This window comes from Gekko japonicus, unplaced genomic scaffold, assembly GCF_001447785.1.
Source record: "Gekko japonicus isolate JY-2015 unplaced genomic scaffold, Gekko_japonicus_V1.1 scaffold1868, whole genome shotgun sequence".
Classification (NCBI taxonomy): Eukaryota; Metazoa; Chordata; class Lepidosauria; order Squamata; family Gekkonidae; genus Gekko; species Gekko japonicus.
This window is the reverse complement of record NW_015164247.1, coordinates 209,662-235,432: the sequence shown is the minus strand read 5'-3', so window position 1 is coordinate 235,432 and position 25,771 is coordinate 209,662. Positions and strand designations below refer to the sequence as shown.

At 41.9% G+C, this 25,771-nt stretch overlaps 2 protein-coding genes across 6 annotated transcripts in view; one reads left to right on the top strand and one right to left on the bottom strand.

Moving 5' to 3' along the window:
* AKAP9 (A-kinase anchoring protein 9) overlaps positions 1–3,428 on the top strand; it is a 143,049-nt gene extending 139,621 nt beyond the window's left edge. For 4 of the 5 annotated variants that reach the window (XM_015408640.1, XM_015408637.1, XM_015408635.1 and 1 more), the window contains 4 exons: positions 289–374; positions 1,708–1,819; positions 2,482–2,621; positions 2,794–3,428. In XM_015408640.1, the coding sequence (XP_015264126.1) occupies positions 289–374; positions 1,708–1,819; positions 2,482–2,621; positions 2,794–2,837 (382 nt within the window). In that variant the 3' untranslated portion in view covers positions 2,838–3,428. The remainder of the gene's footprint in view (positions 1–288; positions 375–1,707; positions 1,820–2,481; positions 2,622–2,793) is intronic. The other variant, XM_015408636.1, reaches the window with a different exon arrangement.
* A 797-nt stretch (positions 3,429–4,225) lies between these two features.
* LOC107108228 (lanosterol 14-alpha demethylase) lies at positions 4,226–21,747 on the bottom strand. Its single transcript, XM_015408633.1, has 10 exons — positions 21,542–21,747; positions 17,317–17,415; positions 14,997–15,173; positions 13,714–13,840; positions 12,882–13,056; positions 10,336–10,455; positions 8,981–9,176; positions 7,497–7,592; positions 5,594–5,765; positions 4,226–5,218 (listed from the first exon to the last, which is right to left on the bottom strand). Exons 1-10 carry the CDS (start codon positions 21,695–21,697, stop codon positions 5,037–5,039), a joined length of 1,500 nt encoding a protein of 499 aa, XP_015264119.1. The 5' UTR covers positions 21,698–21,747; the 3' UTR covers positions 4,226–5,036.
* Positions 21,748–25,771: the final 4,024 nt, after the last annotated feature.

Sequence of the window (25,771 nt, the reverse complement as noted above, 5' to 3'; positions counted from 1 at the left end):
GCCTGGCGGAAGAGCTCCATCTTACAGGCCCTGTGGAACTGCATAAGGTCCCGCAGGGCCCGGATCTCCCCCAGGAGCTCATTCCACCAGGTAGGAGCCGCCACCAAAAAAGCCCTGGCCCTGGTCGCAGCCAGTTTGGCGTCTTTAGGGCCCGGGATGACCAACAAATTTTGGGGCCCCGACCGTAGTGCTCTTGGGGAAACATCTGTTGCATAGCATATCTGTGAACCATAATGCACATGTTAGATGTTACCATTTTCATTTTCTCCCTCTTGTTTTAAAATGCAGAATGAAGTTCCTTGTTCATCGGTGGCATCGAATTACTGGTTATAGTTCAGTAGGCACCAGCAGAGATGGTTTTAGCCAGAACACAGGTACGTAAAAGGTTAATGGATACGTCTTCTGAGATTAGGCATTGCAGTCCAGAGACTGATGGTCCTGTTCCTTCTTGGAGCTGAATGAACTTGCTCCTGTGAATTGATAGTCCTTTCCCTAAATAAAATCTCCTCCTTTATTGTACGCTGTATTATGCAGAGAAGTTTGTGTGGTGCAGTGGTTAGAGTGTTGAATAGGATCTGTGAGACCCCACACTTCTGTGTAAGCTTGCTGGGTGTCCTTGACCCAATCACACACTCTCAGCCTAACCTACCTCACAGGGTTGCTGTAAGGATAAAGTGGAGGAGAACAATGTAAGCTGCTTTCACTCCTATTGGGGGGAAGGTAATGTTTAAAATAAAAATTATCTATGATGTAGAAATGTGGTAGCTTTCTCTCAGGCTTGGTCTCCAGCTGGAGCGTTTCATCACAGAATCGGGTCATGATCTTACCTACAGTGGCCATGCCTATAGCACCAGCACTGGGGAGACCAGGACAAGCACCCGGGGGACCCGCATTCAGATCATAAGAACATAAGAGATGCCAATGTTGGATCAGGCCAAAGGCCCATCCAGTCCAACACTCTGTATCACACAGTGGCCAGAAATACCAGTGCCATCAGGAGGTCCACCAGTGGGGCCAGGACATTAGAAGCCAGCCCACTGTTGACCCCTCCCCCAAGCATCAAGAAGACAGGGGAGACCAGGACAAGCACCCCGGAGACCCGCATTCGGATCCCCACTCTGCCATGGAAACTTGCTGGGTGACTTTGGGCAAGTTGCTTCCTTCCAGCTTAACTTACCTCTCAGAGCTGTTGTGATAATAAAATGAAAGAGAAGAAAATGATGTAAAAAACTTTGGGTCCCCCAGGGTGGGGGGACATAAACCCCAGGGTAAATCTACCTAAATTAATTGGAGTGGTGTGTGTCAAAACAGATCCTTTGAGCCTTGTGATAGCATTCTGATACTATGGATTTTGATTTTTCTGGGAGACTTTAAAGCATTGTTCTCAAATAATCAGTGCTGAAACACAAGGTTGCAATGCTATGTTTTGAAGAGCAGAACCAGGAGACCCTTCCAAATTCAACTATAACTGTTTTGATGTTCATTTGTAGGGTCCCAGTCATGGCTCTTGGAGTTTCAGAAACCATGCTTTCAGGTGGCAAGCTATTGTGTACCTTTTAATAAATTAAGTTCTGTGTTGAAAATCAGGCTATCTGTATTAAGGAATTATATCTATAAACTATAGGAAATGTGTTCCTTGAAAGTAATTAATAAGCAGAACTGAGTTTATTTGCTTATCTATAACACATAGTTTAATTTTTTTTCAAGTAGGCAATGAGCTATCAGGTGGTCTTGAGCTCTATGGGGAACAGAGACCTTCTTCTTATCGATCCAGATCAGAGCTGGAATCTCTCAGATCTCCTCTAAGCTATCAACACAGGTAAATTACAAATCCTGTTCTTTTCCTGCATTTTGAAAAAAATGAGCTTCTAAAACAAATCAGAATATAGCTTATTGTTCACCATTCAGACCCTTTCAGTATGTTCAGAGGCAATGCACACACACCCCAAGTACCAAAAAAAGAAGAAGAGATTGGATTTATACCCCGCCCTTCACTTGGAGTCTCAGAGCGGCTTACATACTCCTTTTCCTTCCCCTCCCCACAACAGACACCCTGTGAGATGGGTGGGGCTGAGAGAACTCTGACACAAACTGCCCTTTCAGGAACAGCTGTGCCAGAGCTTGCGACTGACCCAAGGTCACATCAGCAGGTGCAAGTGGAGGAGTGGGGAATCAAACCCGGTTCTCCCAGATTAGAGTCACAGGCTCTGGCACAGCTGTCCTTGAAAAAGAGCAGTTTGTGTCAGAGTTCTCTCAGCCCCACCCACCTCACAGGGTGTCTGTTGTGGGGAGGGGAAGGAAAAGGAGTTTGTAAGCCGCTCTGAGACGCCAAGTGAAGGGCGGGGTATAAATCCAATCTCTTCTTCTTCTTTGCAGTTTTTGGTATTTGATTGGCAGCTTCTTGCACTATGAAGTGCATTGAAGGCTCTTTAGAACAATGTTTTCACCAATATCTTTCATTGCTTCTCTCTCCATCTCAAGGTACCAGGGTGTCCATCCTGATTTAAGCCCAGTTTCCCTTGCATGTTCTCAACTACAGAATTACGATCCTGACAGAGCATTAACTGATTATATCAATCGTCTGGAGGCTCTACAGAAGCGCCTTGGAACTGTACAGCCGGGTAAATATTGCTGCATTTCATGGCAGTGCTGATTTAATTTAGTTTCACTTTCTTATGACTGTCTTAAATTAGTGTTTGACCATTTACGTGACAATCAGGTTCATTGTAGAAGACATATGATTATTGGTGCTTATTTTATAATCAGATTCTGTGTTTATTTCTGGCTTTATAGCACCAGCTTCATACGCACAACTGCACTCTGGTATCAGAAGATAATCTTTGCAACGTCTTCACCGCTGGTAGTGACATCAGATAAAAATGCCTTCTGCGAATCTGTGCTCCTGCTGTGCTTTTGTATAATGTGTATATTGTGGGACCAACATGAACACAGCTCAATGATTGTACGCAGTTCACCTTGCTGGCACCTCCACACTGACTGGAACTTATGTATATAGGCTCTTTTATGGTCATTCAAGCCTGATCATTAAATTACATGTATATTTGTGGGAATGCTAATTTAAACAATTAAATTATTATTAAGAAGTGTGTATTTATCAAATGGATGAGAGGATGAAACTTATGTACTGGGATTGCTGAATGCGTAGTTATAAGTGCACAACATTTTCTGATAAGGCTACTTGAAGGACTTTTCATGATTTTATCCTATTTGCTACTGGCACTGCAGAGAGAAATATCACTTGTAGAGACCTATTTTTGTAAAGGTAGAAGTTTTGAATTTTATGGGTATTTTGTCAAAAGTACTGAAATAAAGATGATTTCATCCTTTTAATACTCTGGTGTTTAAAACAGGATATATTTTGCAGGTAAAGCGAATTTGGAAGTGGGGGGGAGAAAGGTATAATGATGTGAATTATACCAATAAAAATATTTCCACTGACAAGTCACAGTTAGGCCACCAGGCAAGTTTCCACTTAATTTGTGCCCATTATCATGTATTGAATGTGTAATGAATGTTCTAAAAATTTGAAATCCTGGCTGATACCATTTGCAATACTTTGTATTTTAATTATTTATATTACTAGCCCCACCAGAAGCAGTTTTGCTTATACAGTTTTCTGTGTATAAAATGTTACTTTATATTGAGCTTTTTGTGGAGGGGAAAAGGATTGCTCCTAATAGCGTGATATTAACTACAGGCACTCCGGGAAGCCTTGGTAGAATGAACACAAGTGTAAGTTAGTTGCTTACCATCACTGTTTCTGAAACATAGGCATGGTTCACATATGCCCGAGAAGATGCTAAAATGAATTTGCAACTGCAGAGAATGTCATTTTAAAAGGCTGCCTCGGGAAGTAATTTGGCGTGGGGCAGAAGGCCCCAATGCAAGACAATTATTGTTGCATCAGTTGGGAACAGTGATTGCATTACTGTGAAGTTCAGCACTTTTGTGAGTGGAAATCTTCCCACATAAGTTAAAAGAAAACTAAAAGGGAGACTGAAGTTCTGTAGGCTTATCAATTAAATATACGATAATGGATGCAGAGAACCTAACTGAATTTGGTGGGGCAGTGTTTTTCCAGAGGATTAATTTCTTATCATCTAAGGCTGAAGTAGAAATCAGTTCCAGATGTGTATAGCCAAGGGTTCTTAACAGAGCTTACGCACACACTGCTGCATTTAATTACAGATTTTAATGAGGTCTTAGAATGACAAGCTATTCCGCCCAAACATCTATAACATTGTAACAACCGACAATCCTAATTACTGATCTCCACATTAGTAGGGCTAAACAAACATTAAGTGTCTGCAGAAAAACTAGCAATGGCTCAGTTACTGTGTACATTTTATCTGCATGATAAGCTAGCAGATTTCATTGCCATCTGCCTGACTCCTCCAGGTTTATTTTCTCCAGGTCAGGATGATTCCCTCCCTCTCTGTGGTGCTTTGCAGATGCTGCTTCAGAAAACACATGGAGAGTTTTCTACAAAAGGGAGGATGAAAGGCTACAAGATTTTAACAATTGATATTCTTAAAACTGAAAAATAAGGACTAATGTTTAAAAGGGACAATGTTTCTTCCAAATCCACGGTGACACTTCCAAGGGCTGCAGCTCCCATTATTAGTTATTTGTGGCTTCATCTAAACTTAAAAGAGCTTGCACAGTAACGCTCTAAAACTCAGCTGAAGTTGGCATCATGGTACTGCACTGATCTGGTTCAAGAACACCAGATTATTCCTAATTTGTATTACAATATGAGAGTCTATAAACCTACTCAAGATTAGTTTTGTAACAGCAACCATTTCATTCCAAAGTTGACTGAATTTGAATTTTAAAGGCTCAAATAATTAAGAAAGCTTATTCAAATTACATAATTAGAATATAAAGCAAGGAACAGACTTTCAGGTATTCTAAGAAGACAGCATAACATTCACATTTCTTCACAACAGTACAAATTCGGAACAGCCCCCTCTGGTTCAATCTTCACATAACTTGTTCAGAAATGTCTCTGCAGATCAGCTGCGTAATCTCCTTCTGTATCTAATGACAGGGTTATTGGGTGTGTGGATCATAGTTGTATAATTTATAGTAGGAAAATATCCATCCACCAAATCAAATTCATATAAATGCAGAAGAGTTGACCAAATTGTCTTAATTTGAACATACGCAAAATTTTCTCCAATACAACGATGACGACCTAAAAAGAAAGAAGCCACAAAATTTAGTTTCCTTAAATCAAACGCTTTGTATTTAGAAATTTTATCAGGCAGATATTAGAACTTTTATATACCCATTTTTGTACATTCATCATATGAGAGAAGTGCAACCCCCTGGTCAGTTCAACAGCCATCACATTATAGTCAACATTTAATTTATTGCTGGCCTGCATTTTCAAGGGTTAACTCTAGAGACAGATCTTTCATTTTTCCAAGTGCAAGAAAAAACACACTGCAAAATAGATCTTGATTTTAATAGTTTTTTTTTTAAAAAAAAACACAGTACAGATAGCAATGCTGAAGACAAATGTAAATTTTTATCCATAATTGAGGCATAATGACTACAACAAACTTACCAGCACCAAATGGTATGTACGCAAACTTCTCTCCAGCAGCAACAGGGCTATCTTGGAGGTAACGGTCTGGTTTGAAGTTCACATTTTCTACCCAACAGTCCTTAAGTCTATGATTGACAGTGGGAGACACACAAACTTGATGCCCAGGTGGAATCGTATACCCAGCAACCGTCTAGAAGCAATTAAAAACCTTCTTGTAAAAGTTGTTTATATACTCCAATACAATGATGACGACCTTACTCTCACCTTCAAAGATGGCATCAAACTGATCACTCCCTTATTAATTAGTAAATAAGTTTTCTCCATCTAGTTGAAGAATCTAATATCTGGACTAAACTAATAGAAGTGAAAAACAGTAACACGTTTTTATCATCCTTTCTCCAAGGAGTCTCAACCAACCAATAGACAATGTCTTCTCCTTGCCATACACCAGTGGCACCCCAGGAAGTGAGATAACAAGGTACACAGAAGTAAGAACATAAGAGAAGCCAATGTCAGATCAGGCCAATGGCCCATCCGGCCCAAAAATACCAGGTACCATCAGGAGGTCCACAAAGAAAACAAAGATCTACCTGTGGGCTAGGGAGCTGTGTTGAGCCATTGGGAAAGGCAGGATATAAATGCTTTAATAAAAACCTACAGGCCAATTCTGGCTGAATTCAGACCTCACAGTAAGCCACAGTTTATAAACTATGCTTTGATTATAGTCTAGTACTTTAGAGTCATGTCTGAATGCAGGCTGCTGCATAAACCGATATGAAAATGAATATTCGAAATCATGCCTTGTACCAGGCTCACGCTTGCTGTGATTACCACCAGGTCATTCACTCTTTTCCAAAAAATAAAAGGGAGAACTCTGTCTATGGGTGATGGAGGTATGGCAGTAGGTGGACTGTTTTTGGCTGTAACACTGTTTTGTGGAGAATAATTTCCAAGAGAAAATATGCTTAGAACGTGGTGAAATGACAAAGCAGAGGAAGGACTGTAATACATACTTTGTTTCAGAGTATGGTTTATAAAATGCAGTGAAACAGAAGGAGAGTAAGTCAACTGTCCTCAGCCAACAGCAAGGTGGTGGCAGTTTGAGTTACCCTGTGTTTCCCACCCACACCAGTTTCCTCCCATTTCCATATGCAATGAGGCTTTGCCTGGCAACTCAAAGAAGCTTAAACTATTAGCCAAGACTCTGCACGGAGCCAGGAAAGGAGGCAAACAACAGAGAAGTGGGATTTATTAACAAATTGTAGTTCATTACATACATGTAGTTGACAAATCAGGGCATGTGCAATAAACTGTGTTTTCAAGAAACCACAATTTACTGCAGAATGTGAATGCAGCTTTCACTTCTCTTGGTGAGGAACAATCCATTTGCATGGCCATTGTCCACACAATCATTTTTGTACTACAAGGAAACATTTTCCGAACGTGCAGGGAAGAAGAGCAAAATTAACATCAAAATATGACAACATACCAGTGCAAGCTGATAAGAGGCACAGGATCAGGTATTTGGAAGTATATCTAATTTCTACCACAGCAAGGGTTGTTTTCTTAAATTGCAGTAACAAGCTGACTGCTGATGCCAAAGAAGTGGGCAATAGCAATTTATCATACTTTGCACTAACTTATTATAACTTTATAACTTAAATTGAAAGTATACCTTAATAACTAAAATTCCCAGTATTCGTTGCAGGCTTAGCAAGTTCACACTGCTAGAATGAGAGATCAGGGAGTCGAAACCCCTCCTATCTTTTCATACTTTACAAGACTTGTGAACCAAGAATTGAATAGCAACTTAGAAACATCATAGTATTGTCCCAGGTTCGCCCTATGCTCATAATGCTACCCCATAATGTCTTATTCCAAAAAACAGATGCACCACTGAATATATACAAAACGTTCTTACTTGTGGAGTTCTAGCCATCCTCATCATAGTCATTATAGGAGGCCTAAGTCTTAGCGTTTCTTTCAAGCAACTGTCCAGCAAACTCATATCCTTGAGCTAGAAAAAGTAAAATACAACTTTGTTACTTTCCAGACTAAGATTATTTCACATACAGTCATGTAGCATGGTTGTAATTTTCTGTGCTATGAACTCCAGCAGTAAGCTAGCCCTAATTTGTCTCTCAAGCATAAAACTAACACCACCTATGTATCCTGTTTGAAGTAGTCTTAATTATATTAGATATTTTGTCAATGATGCAGAGAGGGGAAACCACAATATATGCTATGGACACCAAAATACATGCAACTCTCTAAAGGAGAAGGTTGCCAAAACAAATGCATGAATAGAAGAAACATGTACAACCCTTCACATATAATTGTGTACCAGGGTTTTGCCTACAGCTATGCTGTTAAGATCTCATACTGAAATGATACCAAATTATATCCATTAATTGTATAATGGAACTTGCCTAACATTTTGGCAGAGGAGCAAAGGAAACTGGGAGCATTTGAGCCAGCTGAATAAGGCCTGGGCTGAGCATCCCCTCCCCTTTTCCAGGTATCTGAGACCAAGGCATGGTCACAGATGTGAGCCAAAGAGCTCTTATCCCTTGGCTTGCGTCTGTGGTCCTGTGCAAACTATGTCAATGGAACCAACACCAATCTTGGACAACTTTGCATAACCTGCTTCAACAGTGTACCATGTACATTTTGAGTTGTATGTATTTATTTAACTTACACTCTTCTGCATACTTTGATTTTTAAGCCACCAAGTCCACCAAGTGGGAGAAAACCCAGTTAAAATAAATACAAATGTATTATTTGAAAGTTATATATTGTGACTAACAGGACTCACTGCAAAGTATGTATTTAGTACAAATAGATAGGCACCCACAAACTTATATGCACGAAGTTTCTTGTTCACAGCTGGGAAATAGGTGTAACCGCCACACACACACACACTAACACATTATTTCCATTTGTGTTTTGCTAAGAAAAAGTAACTTGAAAGCTGCATGTAGTACTTAAAATGAGAGTAAAAAGAATGTTTAATTTTTCAGTGTACCTCAAGTGACTGCATGAGATGGATTGACTCTATAAAGGAAGTCACGGCCCTCAGTTTGCAAGACCCGAGCAAGGCTGTTAATGATAGGATGTTTTGGAGGTCATCAATTCACAGGGTCACCATAAGTCAGAAGTGACTTGGTGGCTCTTACACACACACACACAACTGACTGAAAGGGAAACTTAGACCATCCTACTTTAATTTCTGCTCCTTAATATCTATGCCTGAAGAAAAGTCTCTTATACAATTCTGACGCTTTCAACACTTCCACATAAGTTCTGAAGTCCCTTAGTCTCTAAATAATTCTGCCTACATGTTTCAATATCCTACAATTGTGTCATCTGGACAGATAAGCACAGGAATTAAACACGCTTACAAACCTGATCATAATGTAATGGTGGGATATTGTCTCCACGCACTGCTTTTTGTTCCATGTAACACCGTTCTTGGAGTGATTTGTCTCTAGCCAAAAAGAAGCCGAGCCAAGCACTGGTGGTTGAAGATGTGTGCTGCCCAGCTAACAGCAGCCCAATCAGCAGTCCAGCAATTTCATCATCTGTCAGGTGACGCCCATCCCTAGATTTGAAAAAGGAAATCTATACCAGTACTGTGCCAGAGTAAGAAAATCACATCATGGATTTCCTGAACACAATTCATCTATTCCTCATGACCGCGTTGTTTCAAATACAGATCAACAAGCAAAAGACACTACAATTTCAAGTTGCTAGGAGAAACAGAAGTAGTCTTCTGACTCTTGCCAAGATGAAAACAAGCTCTGAATTCTCTAAGAATGAACAGCCATGCAAATTCAGAAGTATATGGCAAAACTGACATTATCCTACAAATGTAACCACCTTCAGTATACAAGATCCAGAACAAATATGATTTCTCACTGACCATTTCATCCCATTATTTCTCACATCCATATATGATAAGCATCTGTCTTTTTGTAAAACAATGCAGGATCAGTTTCATGACCAGAAGTTATTTCTTCTCCTCATGACATCATTATGAGTACTACCCTTCTTCCAAGACCCCTTATCTGTGCTGGTTCAGCTTTTTTTAGGTGGTCTTTCCCTCTGCAGCCCAAATGGCACCTGACATGCTGCTCCAAGCAACAAGTCTGCACCAAAAGCCCATGGGACATGTTTCTAGCACCTTGGTTACTGCCACAACATTCAAAGCAGGGGTTGTGTTGTTTGTTGCATGTTTATGCATTACAAGCCACCAAGGTTCATATTCTGATCTTTAACAAAATAATTAATTTAGACAAATCTCAGCAAGACCTTTTGCTGGGATCAGAGCTCAAGGCTTTGATCTTTGATGCACAAAGTGAAGCAGTTTGGTGCATTAGACTCCTGCCTATCTTATTATCACAGGCAATCACTGCTGTATCCTTTCTGTTCCAAGGTATAATCCATTTTTGCCACTAAGAAATAAGCCCCTCTCAAGTCAAAAAAGGTCTGCTTCTCATTGGACGTTTACAGGTGTTGGGAAGCTACTGGTGTTTTGTTCCATCTTCTTGTTCTACCTACCAGCCCTAAAGTATTAGGTGCACTTATTTCTATAACAGTTATGCATTTCAGATCCAAATCTTGTCCCAGTTTCCTTGATCCAGATATACCACTTTCCTTGATAACATGAATTTTAGCTTCTTTTAAGTCCAACTTCCCAAAGTCTGGCCTATAACTTTCAACTATTTCTTATTAATCCCAGCCCAAACGACGTTACATACTTGTAAGTGACATCCAGTAGAGTCTGAAGCATGTCATCCTCTCTTTTCAAGGACTGTCGGCGTTTTTGAATTACTTTGTAGAAGATAGCCTTTATCTTTTTGTGGGCTCTATCTCTTCGCCTGCAAATAAAAGCATCTATGTAATACACAGTAACTATAAATACTTGGCCCACAGATCTGACTTCACTCGTAGAAAAGAGTAGGAGTCCAGTAGCACCTTAAAATCTAACAAAATTTGTGGTAGGGTAAGAGCTTTCTTGAGTCACTGCTCACTTCTTCAGATACTTTGACTTTGTGAGATTTATACATACTGATATAAATCTTAAGAAGAGGAGATTTTATTTATTTATAGTCCACCCATCTTTCTATTGGAAGACAAACGTGGATGTGTCTTGTTTGGAGGGCTAGTTTAAAAGGTATATAATTTAAGGTGGTTCAAAAGGCAGCAGCTGAGACGCAGTGGGGAGACAGGTGGGCATGTGGATAAGCACCTGCCTCACCTATGAAATGCCTTGCTTTGGGCAGGATACTGAAGTTCAGTGAGCTCACAACAGCCTTGTTGAATGCTAAAATGTCACTCCTAAGTAAACTCCTTACAAGAAGACTGGGATACAAACATAGCAAATGTAAATAGAGAGTTGACAGGAGAGTCAGTTTTTGACCCACCAGGACTACAAAGTTGCTTACAAACAAAAACCTGAAATCCAAAAATATGAAGGTAAAGGCTAGACAAGAATCAGAGGCTACATATTCCTATGCACACTTGCTTGGAAGTTAGTAGGCAAACATAGGCTCATGCTGCACATCTGTGAAACATTAGGCTAATGTGATTGGAATTTCACATTCTTTTACAATGTGCCAAAAGTTGGAAAAATTCTGCAAATTCAAAACGGATCTCCTAACACTGCTTTTGCAATACAGGAGCCCCAAGAGCCCCAGTACGGGAAGGACCTATAAATGTCTGAACTCCACACCGTTTCTTCCTGCGACTGTGAAAAGCCAGGCAACACTGGCATCAGAAGCAGTATGGATGCTGCTGGAGTGGAGGAGTCTAATATTACACAGGCAACATGGAAAGGAGTGCCCACAGTAGTGTCTGATGCACCACAAAGGTACTTTCAGGCAGGACTTTTAGTAGGAACGTGAGAGAATGCTGCTTCTGATGCTAGGAAAACAAGTCAACGTTTAAGCTGAAGAATGTTTTCGCAAGACTTGGTGTTGCTAGCAGTCTACTTTACAATGGTATAAAAAAAAAGGCATCGGAACATGATCTGAATTGGAACTCTAGACAAATGACACATCCAAGGCTATGACAACGTCATTCCAGAGCGGCAGCAGTCTACCAAGTCAACGTTTAAGCTGAAGAATGTTTTAGCAAGACTTGGTGTTGCTAGCAGTTTACTTTACAATGGTATAAAAAAAGCAAACGGAACATGATCTGAATTGGAACTCTAGAGAAATGAAACATCCAAGGCTATGACATCATTCCAGAGCAGCAGCAGTCTACTGGAGCAAAATAAAACAAAAGCCTAACAACATTTATTCCAGCACAAGCTTTCGTGAGTGACAGTTCACCTCATCAGATGCTGTGAAGAGGAAATCATATTCCAACTTTTTATAGAGAACATTTGCTCTAGAAATATGTGGAATATGATTTCTTCTTCATAGCATCTGAAGAAGCCAGTTGTTATGCTTTAAGGTGCCACTGGACTTGTATTACATTGTTGTAGAATTGAACAAAAGGTAAATGTATTACTAGGGGCTGTTACATATGTAACATCCCAGACTGCTTCAGCATGGTTAAGAGATTAAGATCAGGTTACAGAATCATATGTTCCCTCCCCACTCAGCCTCCCTTGCATGTGCATTCTCACCCCCGTCCACCTTTACCTTTGTTATTATTGACATTAACCAGATACTTGCAAGAAATGGAGTCCACTAAAGCCATGAAAAATTATAAGCCAGTTGGTGGTAGTGGAAAGTGCCTTCGAGTCACAGCTGTCTTATGGGTAAGCAAAACCTTGTTGGGTTTTCAAGGCAAGAGACGTTCAGAAGTGGTTTGCCACCGTCTGCCTCTGCGTCATGACCTTGGTATTCCCCATCCAAATACTAGCCTGGGCCAATCCTGCTAAGCTTCAACAATCTGATGAGATCGAACTAGCCTGGGCTATAACCCAGTTATTCATTGCAGAGTTCCTATATTTTATCCGAGTGCTTCACCTAAAAATTGTGGGCATAAAAGGCAGCCCAGGTTAATGTCACCCACCCAGGAGGAATATGTGTTCAAGAGGTGTTCAAGACGTTCAGAGGTGGTTTCAAGAATATGTGTTCAAGAGTAGCAAGTAAAGTGTACACAGTCCTACAGCCCATACTCAGTGGTTATATTATTCAGTAGGCTCAGATTGGAGTAACTCTGTGTAGAATTGCAGTGTAAGAGACTTCAAAGACCTTTTTATGTTTACTTGGGAGACACATTTGCAAGAGGGATCTACAATACATTAATTTGATTAACAAACTGATTATCTGCTGACTGAGCTGTTCAGTACCTGAAGCTTGGCAAAGGCAGCCAACATGGCAAAAGCCAAGCAGCATGTGTAAATCCCCCATCCAGGTCAGCATACAACTGTGCTACCTTCTCATTGAGGATACTTCTTATCTCTTTCCCATGCAGACAGTGACTTGCTGTCAAAATTATCAGTTCTGAAAGTGCTTCAAATAAATCTATTGAAAAAGAAAGGACCTAAATTAAAAGGGAAAAGTGAAGTGCTCAGCTTTACGTTTATTTATTTATTTGATTTATATCCTGCTCTATCCTGCAAACGAGTTCAGGGCAGCTCACAACACATAATACACAGTTTAAAAGATTAAAACATAATACTTTGGACCTTTGGACTTAAAATGGGGGCTCTCCAAGAACTTATTTATATTTATCTTCAGAGCTTCAAATGGCGTCTATACACCTATAACATTTTTCCCTTGCATGAGTCAAGATTTATACATCTAGAGACTTTAAGGTCATGTGGGGAAGGAGAATGTTGCTATTATCTCTTTGCTTACCCACTTTTAGCTCCTATGCCCTTTGGGGACAGTAGCTATTTACAGTGTTGTGCACAATACTAAAAATAGAATAAATAATGAGTAAGAGATACCTAATGTGCACAACTGATTATCAACAGGTAGCAAGTAAGGGAGTATACTAGCCAGTTTGTGTTCTAAGAATTTCTCAGCAACTCAAAATTGATCTGTAGAATTTCAGAGTACAACTGCTCATTTGTCTATTGAAAGTAATTTTACAATGCAATATTATGCCACAACGCTAATCATGCCTCCTTCATCTCACATTCTGCTTAAGCACAGCTTTTCAAATTATATACTTACTTCTTTCTCCCTTTTCTCCCCAAGTTTTGAAGTATTCCTTAGTTTCTTCTTCTATTATGGGTACATGATTTTTAAATTGTGCTATATTCAGCCCACTTTTCAACATCTTTTTCTGTTCCAAAAATATCTTCGAGAATAAACAAAGAAGATGTTACACAAGACAGATTATAGTGCTTGTACAATTGATCCAGTGAAGATGAACTTTCTGAGCCCAACTGATCTCAAAATCAGGCATAAGCTTAACTCCCTCCACTATGCAAATCAACTGGATGAAAACTGCTCAATTTCAGCAGTTTTAGCAGGATGATGCCCCCATATTTTTCAAACTTCTGATGTTCAGAATAACTTTAATCACACACAAATTATTCAAGTGTTATACATGGAAAATAAAAGCTTTTCTCCTGAAAAGCACACCTGAGATGACAAATATTTTTTCCCTTTCTTCTCCAAAAGTCCTGCTTTGTGGCAAAGAATTTGATTGTTTGGAGAAGACAGGTAAATTGTACCTATAATTAGCTGCAATGGATTGGATCCAAAGATTCCCTACTCACTCTGCACGATGGTGGCACCCTCCAATCATGTTTAGTATATTTTTATCCTGCTTTCCTCACTAATGGAGACCCAAAGCGACATACAGAAAATATACCTCCAAGCAAATTTCCATATAACACAGTATTTAAAAAAAACTACCAAAAGACATAATGCAGCAATCACCTTACACTAGAGCACTGTTTAAGAAAAAATGAAAATAGATCTTGAGGTGGTCTTGAGCAAAAGGCTGTGCATACTTCCGGCACAATATGAAGCATGAGAATTGCTGCAGAATCTGCTTATAGCACAGCATAAGTGCTTAGAGACTTGCAGAATAGCATCAACAGCTATATTCCTTTCACTGGTGGTTCTTGAGTTCCAATTCATTATTATAGGGAAGTGTGGAGCTGACTCTGCTCCACTAAGGCGAGCAGGGGAGCCAGACTTGCAGGAGTCCCAGGCATACATGTTCCTTTCAGGAAAATATGTTTAACATGAAAACAGAATGTCTTTATATAATACCTTTGAACTTATGACTTGAACTGCAAATCAATAAATGCGCTCTTACTAATTATCTCAGCAGTCACCTATAGATCACTCTGTATGCTACTCTTGCTTCAGTTACTAGGTTGGCTAATTTTATCTGCTGGAATGCTGGCTACCAAAATAATGTATTATTGATGTTGCTTCTGTTATCCTGCTACTGTGAAATCTGTGTCATGTTATTAGAGACTATTCAACCATATACGTACTGGGTGGGGTACATCATATGCAACTCCTTTGCCAAAGACAGGTGTGGTTAGCCGTGAATAGACATCCTCTGCATTCAAGTCTTCATTTTTGCTATTGAACAGAAGAGCAGCAGCATCACTACCCAGCAGATAAGTAAATGTCTTCCCCACCATCGTGAAGCTAAATACAGATCCATACTGTAAAGAAATCAAGAGATTGGGAAATGGAAGAAAAACAGGAAAAATGTAACTGTAAAGAATATCCTTTTTATCTTATAGCAAAAATTACACCATGAGAGCTGTTGCTGCGATTTATAATTGCTTCAGATCCATACACATGCAAGAAAACAAGAACAACATAATGAAATGGGGGGAAAAAATAACCTGATTAATCTACCAGGCTTGTTTTAAGCACCAAGGGTAACTGGCTTGAGGAAACGGTTTTACTGCTAAAAGCCAGAAATGTACCATGCATCTGAGGCCCAAAGGAACTGCTCAAAGCCTATAATGCAGTAACCTACATAGGATGGAACATAGCAATGCCTGGATGGGATACAGTTCAGAAACTTTATGTATTGAGATCCTAAACTGTTGTTCCATTACCATAATTTGCTTAATTCATATTTATCCCCAATTTTTAAATTAACTATTGACTCACTAGAATAAATATCCATAATAGATACAAGGCCAATACCCAAACTATAAAAATCATGCAAAATAAGAGCTCTGCATCATGCACTTCACTGCAAGATTCATTTTCTTCACAACCCTCAACCATGATGAGTCTAACCTGAAAGTATTTCTGTTTTACTGGTAGGCCATTAATTTCATCAGTGTGCAGGTCTCTTCCATCAGCCAATCATGAATTCTGGACCTTTCCCCCCCCCCTTTTTTTTTTGCTTTGAATTCCTAGAGAAACCAGTCTGGTTGCAGTAATCATATGTAAAGCTAACACTTGAAGATTTTTAGAAATATCAACCACAGTAAGATCTCTGGTTTACAGTGAATATGTGTCTCAAATCCAATTGATGTAATTTCTACCACTTGTTTCCAATAATCTGTTGCCCATTTACAGGGGGGAAACCTGCCTTCTCTACCTCACAAAACCAGCGCTTACTACTCCCAGCTCCATAGATCTTTGCTAGCCTGAAAGGGGTTAGATGCCATCAACAGATCATTTTCATCAGATTTTCCCTTGAAGAGAAGCAAATCGTAAAGGTGGTTCCATATGTAAATATGTATCTCCACTTTTTATCATCTAAATCAACACCAATATCTATTTTGCCATCTTATAAGAAAACCATTATCTGGTTTAAGTAACACATCCAATAAAATTGTATAGAGATTCAGAAAAAAGCATCCTTCACACTTAATTCACATTTTCTTGATGTGATTCTTGCAATTATTGTGATCCAACCTGACTATTTGGAATTGCCCAGCATCGGTCCACTCTTCTGATCCAGTCAAGACTGCCTCCCCTAGCCTGGATACATCCCTATTTGGACCTAGTCCCAGAACCCTGAACTGTCACTCCACTCTTCTGATCCAGTCAAGACTGCCTACCCCAGCCAGCCTGGATACGTCCCTATTTGCACCTAGTCCCATAACCCTGAACTGTCAATCTTCCCCTTCAATCACAAGAAACCTGAAGTCTTACCTTGTTCTCTCACCTCTTTCCAAGCCTAAAGAGAGAACAATCTTTTGTTTTTGGACTTTGCTGCTTGCCTGTGTGAGACAGGATGTTGGACTAGGTGAACCAATGGTCTGATCCAGCAGGGCTCTTCTTCTCTATTTGAAGTAGAGTCCGAGTCCCATAAAGTGTGTGCTCCTATAGCTTACACATGACACAAGTGTGCAGCTAAGCAGTTTTCTGTTAACACATATTTCTGGACTGCTGCTTTCAACTTTGCCAATATACACTTTAACTGGCTCGAAATCACATGTTTCTGTATCTGCAGAGCACTCACTGATACATGTCAATGTTCCTATTTCGCTTCCATTTTGCATTACTCTTGGCTTAACTGCTGCCCAAGATTTTATACTTGTGCCTCAGATCTTGAACTGCCACAGACCTGCATGTATATATAGCTATGGGCAATTCCTCCTTATATTTCATTTATCTCTTTGGCCTCTTGACTCACCTCAAGTGGACTAGCTTGTACACAGTTTGGAAGCTTGGAGTGACTGGCTTGTTATAAGGTCTTAGTCATAATGACATCTTGTTTGTAATGACATTTGAATGCTTGGTATTATTTTGACTGCTTCAGACTCAAGACAATATGAAGCTCAAATATTCTAAGCAATTCAGTTACTACAGAATATTATCAAGGAAAAGACTCACCTTTTCATAGGCATTTTCTAAAAATTCAATTGGACTTTTCCCAAATGAAACTGCATGTCCCAGAAAGGGAATGTTTGATGATATAAAAGGAGGATATTTCTGCAGAAGGAAAAAAAATGTTTTTAATAATATGGCATCACACTAGGCTGCATGCCCAAGAGCTTTTCAGCCTAAGTATAAATCATGACTGGAGGCTTAAGAAAAATAATAACCAGTTGCAATCTGCCCAGTGGGTATGGTAGTCAGACAATAATCAAAACAACCAACAATCATTATTACCTGTAGTAGGACAGAAGTGAGCATAGATAGGGTGTGGCCCATGGGAAAGAACAGGCACAACCTATTTAATCCATGATAGTAACAGCAGCACCAACACTAACCAGCATGCTTGAGAACGTTAATTTCCTTAAAATGAGACAGGTAGCAAAGCATAATTGTCTTGCTCCATCCAAGGTCCTGCTACTATAGCTAGAATTTCTTAAGCTACCCTGTGTACCACTGGATCTATGTATACATTTAAGATTGGGGATTTTAAAAAATGCCTGTATATGAATACACAAAATGCAACATATTGGGAAGTTGATTAAAAGCCAGAAAAGCTAATTTACAAAACGTTTCCACCACAGTATGACTTCTAGGAGACATTAGGTCATGCTTACTTTTTGGCTATATATTGTCTCTATACAAGTTTGACCTACATGAGGCATATGAATACTTCAGTGTCATCTTGAACATAGTTTGGAATTTGGCTTATTTTTACCATGTTTGACGAGCTCTGTAAACACTCAAAATTTCACTAATATGAAATCAAAAACAAATTAAATTTATTATACTCATCCTGATACATTTAAATCTTAAAATTAATCTTTTCGCTTATAACTTCAACTAACTGCAGCGAAAAAATAGGCATTAAGAGATAGCCTCCTAATAGCTCTGTTCTCAAGTACCTTGGAGAGCTTCAAAAAGGTGATCCATCCCACCTGAGAGAAGACGAGCAGACCAGTAAGAGAGACAAGAGGGATCATTTGGACTTCGAGCTCGGGACACAAGTGAGAACACAAGCTGTGAGCTGGTAGATCTGCTGCCTCTTTTTCTACACTGTACTAGTAAATGTGTACAGAAAGCAAATAGTACCCAGCATCATAAGCTTTCAAGTCCCCTCATCCAAAGGAAACCAACCATTGTAGCTCTGTCCCTGAAACTCATCACTGCTAAGGGAAGCAGGGCACTTGTACCACTATTATACATTCACGTACATGCTCCATGCAACCCACTCCTGCGTATACTTACTCACAAGTTCAACTGAATCCCATATGGCCTACTCACAAGTAGATACAAAGACTGCAGTTCCAGCATAACATTTAAGCTCTGACAGCTTAGTTGATTATATTTAGAAAATTCATGTCTCACCTTTCTACTGTTAAAGTGGCATTTGAAGCAGCTAACAAAAAGTATAAATTAAAATATAATAAGCCTAGAGTAGACATCATATCAAAATAGGCATAGAGTAGACATTTTTGTAGAAAAAGCCCAGCAGGAACTCATTAGCATAATAGGCAACACCCAACAGCAGAAACTCATTAGCATATTAGGCCACACCCCGACAACACATCTTATTAGCATATTAGGCAACACCCTATGCCTTCCCTTGGCTTGCCCAGGTGCCCCGCAGGGCAAGCCCCCCCAGGAAGGGAAGGCAGTTTAAAATTGGACAGGCTGGGGAGTGCTGATCCTTCCAGGGCCCCCCCTGGCCTGCCCGCCTTGGAGTCATGGGGCAGGTCGCTCTCCAGGCCTTCCCTCTGTAGCCACGCACACAGAGGTTTTGGCTGTGTGGGCGTGGAGCCAGCCGGAACTCCATTCCTGTACGTTCCTGCCCAAAAATAGCCCTGAGTATAAGATAAAATAAAAGTAGCAATAAAAAAGCTGTTGACCTATCAGCTTAAACTGATGAAATACACTCCAGAACGTCTCCTCTGCCTTCTTCACAAACAGTAGAAGCCAATAATGAGAGATCACGGGAGGAGGTGGAAATCCAAACACAATTCTTATCAATTTCTACTTATCAACTCTTGAAGGAAACATCCCATGTTGACTAACAACAGATCCCAAGAATTGTGATTGCTACACTCAGATAAAGCAATTCTTGTGAAGCGGATTTGTTTATATTGTGCAATATTCATTGTGTGTAAGCGGTAACAGAAGAGAATTTTCTACAGAATTACTACAGTAAATGATTTTGCACACATATCTTTAGTGACTCTTCGTTATTTTTGTCACAGATATTGTATATGGATTTCCTTCTTCTCAAACAGGGCAGGACCCAGGAATACTCCCAAACTGCAAGCCTCACCCTTGGGGCGGGAGAGACTTCCCATCCAAAACAAGTTGTAACACACACCCCACCACACACAATCAGTGCTTCTGTTATGGGGCTACTTCCATGGGAGGAAACACTTTGCAGAGGACCATCCAAATGCTGACAGAAGAAGAAGAGAAGAAGAGATTGGATTTATACCCTGCCCTTCACTTGGAGTCTCAGAGCGGTTTACAAACTCCTTTCCCTTCCCCACCCCACAACAGACACCCTGTGAGGTAGGTGGGGCTGAGAGAACTCTGACACAAACTGCTCTTTTTCAAGGACAACTCTGACAGAACTATGGCTTGCCCAAGGTCATCCAGCAGGTGCAAGTGGAGGAGTGGGGAATCAAACCTGGTTCCCAGATTAGAGTCTGCGCACTTAACCACTACACCAGCAGAAAGGTGCAGGATTGTCCTGTGACTGCATGGATGGTACCCAAGAGACTTACGGCTGCATGAGGGCTAGCACCTCAGTTATGGGAACATAGCAGAGTCCAGTGGGCCCAGTGAGGTCACTTGGGGCCAAGCATGGGAATAAAGTCCGGAGCCTTTCACCTATGGATTAGACTTGCAATAGAGCTTCCAGCCAGGAAAGGAAGCCCTTCAGGTATTTGGGCAATCTTGAGGAGAGCTGGCAATGAAGACAAGCTCTTCTGGGCTGACTTAATTAGCCAAGAGAAACAAAAATACTGGCAGTGGCTTCCATTTCAAACACTCAAGTTGCGCACACTGAAAAATATCCTAGCATTTTGTAAACAGAGATGGACAGTTTTCAGGGAAGCCAGCCTGCCTGCATCCCTTTCTTGAGCAAGCCTCTAATCTGCCCCACCAGAGCAGGGATATCCCAGATTGCTGCCATCTCAACATAGATCCTATGTAGACCCCCCCCCCCCCCCCCACTCATCCATTAAGTTCAATGCGCACACGCAGGCGCCCTATAGCTCTTTACAGGATTGCTGGTACAGTCAGCCAGGATAACCCACCCTCAATAGCATCCCCACCCTGAGTGCAATGAGAATGCACAATTTTTTTGGCCTCAGGCAGACAAGGCACAAGGAAGTACTCTTCCTCCCTTAAGCACCCACACACACACCCAAATCCTTGGCCAGACTGATGAACAGCAAGGCTCCTTCCCGCATTCAAAACCCCTTTTTTCACACCCCACCACCTAAACGCCTAAAATGTTGGCTTAAGTCTCCTTGGGAGACACCTACAGTAGAAACAAAAAAAGTGCCATTTGCCAAATACCTGACACATGCTCCAGGGAACCAGTGTTCCCGCTAAGTTGAGTTAGTGTGAGCTAGCTCAGTTTTTTAGCCTCCGGCTCACACCTTTTTGTCTTAGCTCTTGAAGGATGCCTCCAGAGCAAACTAATTATGCAGCAGCCAAATCGCTCGCTCACAACTTTAATGTCAGTAGCTCACAAAGTAGAATTTTTGCTCACAAGACTCCACAACTTAGAGGGAGCATTGCAGGGAACCCCCCCCCCCCCCCCATTTGCAGCGTCAGGTCGCACAGTCAACTGACTACGGACTTCAAGGCAAACGAAGTTCAGAGGTGCCACTGCCTTCCTCCCTGTACCCACCCGAGACTTTCTTGACGGGCGGTCTCCCACCCAAGCACTAACTAGGACTGACTCGCCGTGGCTTCCGAGACCGGGCTAGCCTGGACCAACCTGGTCAAGGCTTTGGTAACCAGCCATCCCCCTCCAGAGCATTTTGAACTTGTCACACCACCACGTTCTTACCGGAGGCTTCCCTCCGGCGTCCCAGCCAGGAACTGACGATCTCTCTCACCCCCCAACCGACCTTCTTATCAGTCGCCCCGGGGTGCTGAGGAGGGAAAGGAGGCGGCAACCCACTCCTACCTCTTGGCCGGCGCTGGGCTGTCTCCGGCTGCGAGAGCCCGCCTGAAGAAAGTACCCCAAGCTCAGGGCGAGGGCGGCCAGGAGGAGGGACAGAGAGCTCCCGGCAGCCTTCTCCAGCAGCGAGCTGCCCACCTCCGACAAACTCGGCATCGCCATCTTCGCGCCCGCAGGAGAGCCGGTCCCGGCCGCGACTCACCGAAGGGGGCGGGGCCAAGGCCACCTAGCTCGCGCTGGGCTGATCTCTGCTCATCTGACGAACGCCGCGCCGCAGCCAATCAGCCAGCGAGCAGCAACAAGGTGACAGCGGGGCTGGCTTTCGGGTGGGAGAAGCCAGCAGCCTGGTTGGCTGGCTGGCTGGCCGGGTGGCCGGTTGGGGCTGTGTGCGTCTGGGGCCACGGCTGAGCCGGCGAGCCACGATGCTGCTGAAGTTGTAAAGAGCTGTTCTGATTGGGCCATGCAGAATCCAAAAAGAAGCGCTAAGGCCCCGTAGGCAGAGCTGGCCGGCCTCGCCCGCAACTCCCCGGCTCCATATTACACATGAACACCTTGTACTACTCAGTCGGACCCTTGCTTCATCAAAGTCGGTATTGTCTGCTGTCAGCGATTCTCCCGGGTGACCTGTCACATCACCTCCTCCTACTGCCAGTTTTTCTAAAAGGGGGGTTTGCCACAGGTAGCCTGGACATAATATAGCGAAACAGAATGGTTTCCAATTAGCAAAGGTGTCAGACGAGTGTAAGAACATAAAAAGAGACCTGCTGGATCAGACCAATAGTCTTATCTAGTCCAGCATCCTGTCTCACACAGTGGCCAACCAGTTCCTCTGGACAGCCTACAACAGGGGCCCAGGCCTTGCCCTGATTGTTGCCCTCTGGCTCTGGGATTCAGAGGATCAGTGCCCCTGAATATGGAGGTTCTCCTCACTCATCATGGCTAGTAGCCATTGATAGATTTATCTTCCATGAATCTATCTAATCCCCTTTTAAAGCTGTTTATTCCTGTGGCCATCACTACTACATCCTCTGGCTGCGAATTCTACATTTTAATCACTCTCTTTGTAAAGTACTATTTCCTTTTGTCCATCCTGAATCTACTGCCCATCAGCTTCATTGGATGGCCTCGAGTTCTACTATTTTAGGAGAGAGAGAAATTTCTCTTTGTCAACTCTCTCCATCCCATGCATAATTTTATATCCAATTCAATCTGGCCTCCCCCCTCCACCTCCAAATGAGTCACTCTTATGTGTCTGTTGGGGTATAATTTATTTTAAAGTATTTAATGCTGTACTTATTTTATTGTATTTATTGTATGTATTTTGTTATTCTGTTTTTATGATGTAAATCTGCACTCAGCAGATTATTATAAGTTGGAACCCGCCCTGAACCTGCTGTGTGGGGAGGGTAGGATATAAATTGAAGGAAATAAATAAATAAATATAATTTCACCCTTAGTCATCTCTTTTCTGAACTGAAACAACCCAGGCCAGACTCTTCAACTTTTCCCTGTAGTGAAGCCGCCTCTGTCAGGCAGAAGCACCTGAGATCCTCCCCCTCCCCTTTTCCTTCGCCCGACTTGGAGGCGAAGGGAGAGGGGGGGAAGAATGGATCCCAGGTGCTTCTGCCTGTCAGAGGGGCTGGTGCACACTTCCGGTGATGTCAGGGGGTGTGGCATATGCTAATAAGTTATGCTAATGAGCTCCAGCAGCTATTTTTCTACAAAATGACCCCTGTCAGGGGTATTACAATATTGGCTGCTTTATTCTCAATCCCTTTCCTAATAATCCCTAACACAAGAGTTTGCCTTTTTCACCACTGCAGCACACTGGATTGACACTTTCATTGAGCTAACTGCTACGTCCCCAATATCTTTTTCCCTCTCAGCCTCAACAAATTCGGACCCCATTAGCCTATCCTTGAAGTTGGGATTTTTTGTCCCAATGTACATCACCTGACACTTAACCAACACTGAACTTCATTTGCCACAGTCACCCACCCGCAGTATGTGGAAGTCATCTTGGAGCTCTTCACAGCCTTGGTCTTCACCATCCTGAATAATTTTATGTCATCTGCAGACTTGGCCATTACACTATTCACCCCTGGTTCCAGAATCATTTATGAATAAATTAAATAGTATCAGCCAAAATACTGATCCTTGTGGGACCCCACTGCTGTGAGAACAGTTGTAAGAACTGTCCATTGATTCCTGCTCTTTTGCTTCCTGTCATTTAACCAGTTTTTAATCCACAAGAGAACCTGTCCTCTTATCCTAGGACTGCTAAGTTTACTTAGGAGTCTTTGGTGAGGTACCTTGTCAAAAGCCTTTTGAAAGTTCAGGTATATAATATCTACCAGGTCACCATTGTCTACATGATTCAGTTTCTCAAAAAGGTTGGCGAGGCAGGACTTCCCTTTGCAGAAGCCATGCTGATTTTTCCTCAGCAGGCTTTGTCCCTCAATGTGCCTAACAATTATATCTTTGATTACAGTTTCTACTACTTTGCCTGGGACAGACGTTAGGCTGACTGGCCTATAATTCCTGATTCCCCACTGGATTCCTTTTTAAAAATTGATATAATATTTGCTACTTTCCAGTCTTTTGGTACAGTGGCTGAATTTAGTGATAGGGTGGTTATAGGGTTGCCAGGTCCTACCTTGCTTCCGGCAAGGGGCTTCAGGCTGCTGGCTGGGACCTTCCGGTGTGTGCAATTTGCACGCGCACTGCAATTACGTCACCCAGAATGACATCTCAGCAGCCCTGGTGGGGCTTTTTGAACAGCAAAGCTTCTGACTAGCCCGTGGAGATTTGATTGTCTGTACAGATTTTTTTTAATTGCTTTTGCCACCGCAGTGCAGTGGGGGCCTTGGACACGTAGGGGCAAATTCCACCTCTCACGTTGCCGCTTGGACATCACACGTGAGAGGTCATTCTGGCTCCCCCAGCTCTCCTTCGGGGCTCCTTAAAAAGTTATGGCCGCCACCGCTGTTCTTGGCAGCAGCTGCAATGCCTGCAGGGGGCGGGGCGAAACGTTCTCTTCCTCCCTGAGCCCCGGGGTTGGCCTTGGACTCGTAGAGGCAAATTCCACCTCTCGCATATGATGTCCAAGCGAGACCTTCTGCCTGAAATGTTGAAAAGTTAGAGTTATGCACAGCTTCACTCCCTGACATTTTGTGGGTGGCTCTGCATCCCATGGCAAATGTTTTGTGGTTGGCTGTGCCTCTTGCCAACGTGGTGTAGTGGTTGAGAGCAGTGGACTCTGTTGGAAAAATTGGCAAAATAGTTAAATATTCAGAGATTGCAATGGATCTTTGCTTCACTGGAGAGCAGGCATTTTCTTCTATGTAAAAATCTTTATTTCTAAGGGGAAGGGTTCACAGGAAATATATAAAACAACAAAGACACCTAAGACTACATCTTTACACTTTGACCACAAGGTCTACAACAATGGAGATTCTTCTTCTTCTTGACCCCTAGAAGGAAATCACCTGAATGCATTAACCAATGATTGTTGGTAAATAGGCATCCGTTTCCCAGGCTCTCTTCCCATTGGCTCTGTGCCAGGTTCCCTTCCAGGTCAGTCTAAACAACAGCACACAAGGTAAACACACATTAACCCTATAATGACTGAATTTTAGACCTTGCAACACACATATTTCCAACAGACTCTGATCTGGAGAACCGGGTTTGATTCCCCATTTCTTCACATAAAGCCTGCTGGGTGACCTTGGGCCAGTCACAGTTTCTCTCATAACTTTCTCAGCCCCACCTACCTTACAAGGTGCCTGTTGTGGGGAGAGGAAGGGAAGGCGATTGTAAGTCATTTTGAGACTCCTTAGGGTAGAGAAAAGCTGGGTATAAAAACCAGTTCTTCTCTTCTCTTGTAGCAGTCATTTGGTAATTGCACCCACCACACCCAGTGTCAGAATTCCAAGGAATTCTGCGGGCTCAGAAAGTTTGGGGACCCCAGCACAAGGAGTTGACGACACACAAGACAAGACGGGTGTAAGCAATCAGAAATCTCTTGCAATGTAGACAAAGGGCAGGCATTACTACTGCAGTCATATATTCTAATCAGGTAAGTATTTCATGTACCTTCATTCAGTCAGAAACAGAAGTATATTAACTTTAAAAGACCCATTCGGATTCCACAAGCAATAAGCACTTAATATGTATTCCTTTATTCCGTTAATGGCACAAACCAATTGAGTTGAAAATAAAAGTTTTATTCACTAT

Coding starts and splice junctions, on each gene's coding strand:
- LOC107108228 (XM_015408633.1), bottom strand. CDS start 21,697: ATGGCGATGCCGAGTTTGTCGGAGGTGGGCAGCTCGCTGCTGGAGAAG. Junction 13,057..13,713: donor GGGAGAAAAGGGAGAAAGAA/GTAAGTATATAA, acceptor CTTTTTCAATAG/ATTTATTTGAAGCACTTTCA. Junction 5,766..7,496: donor GGATGGCTAGAACTCCACAA/GTAAGAACGTTT, acceptor AATTGCTTCTAG/ACGGTTGCTGGGTATACGAT.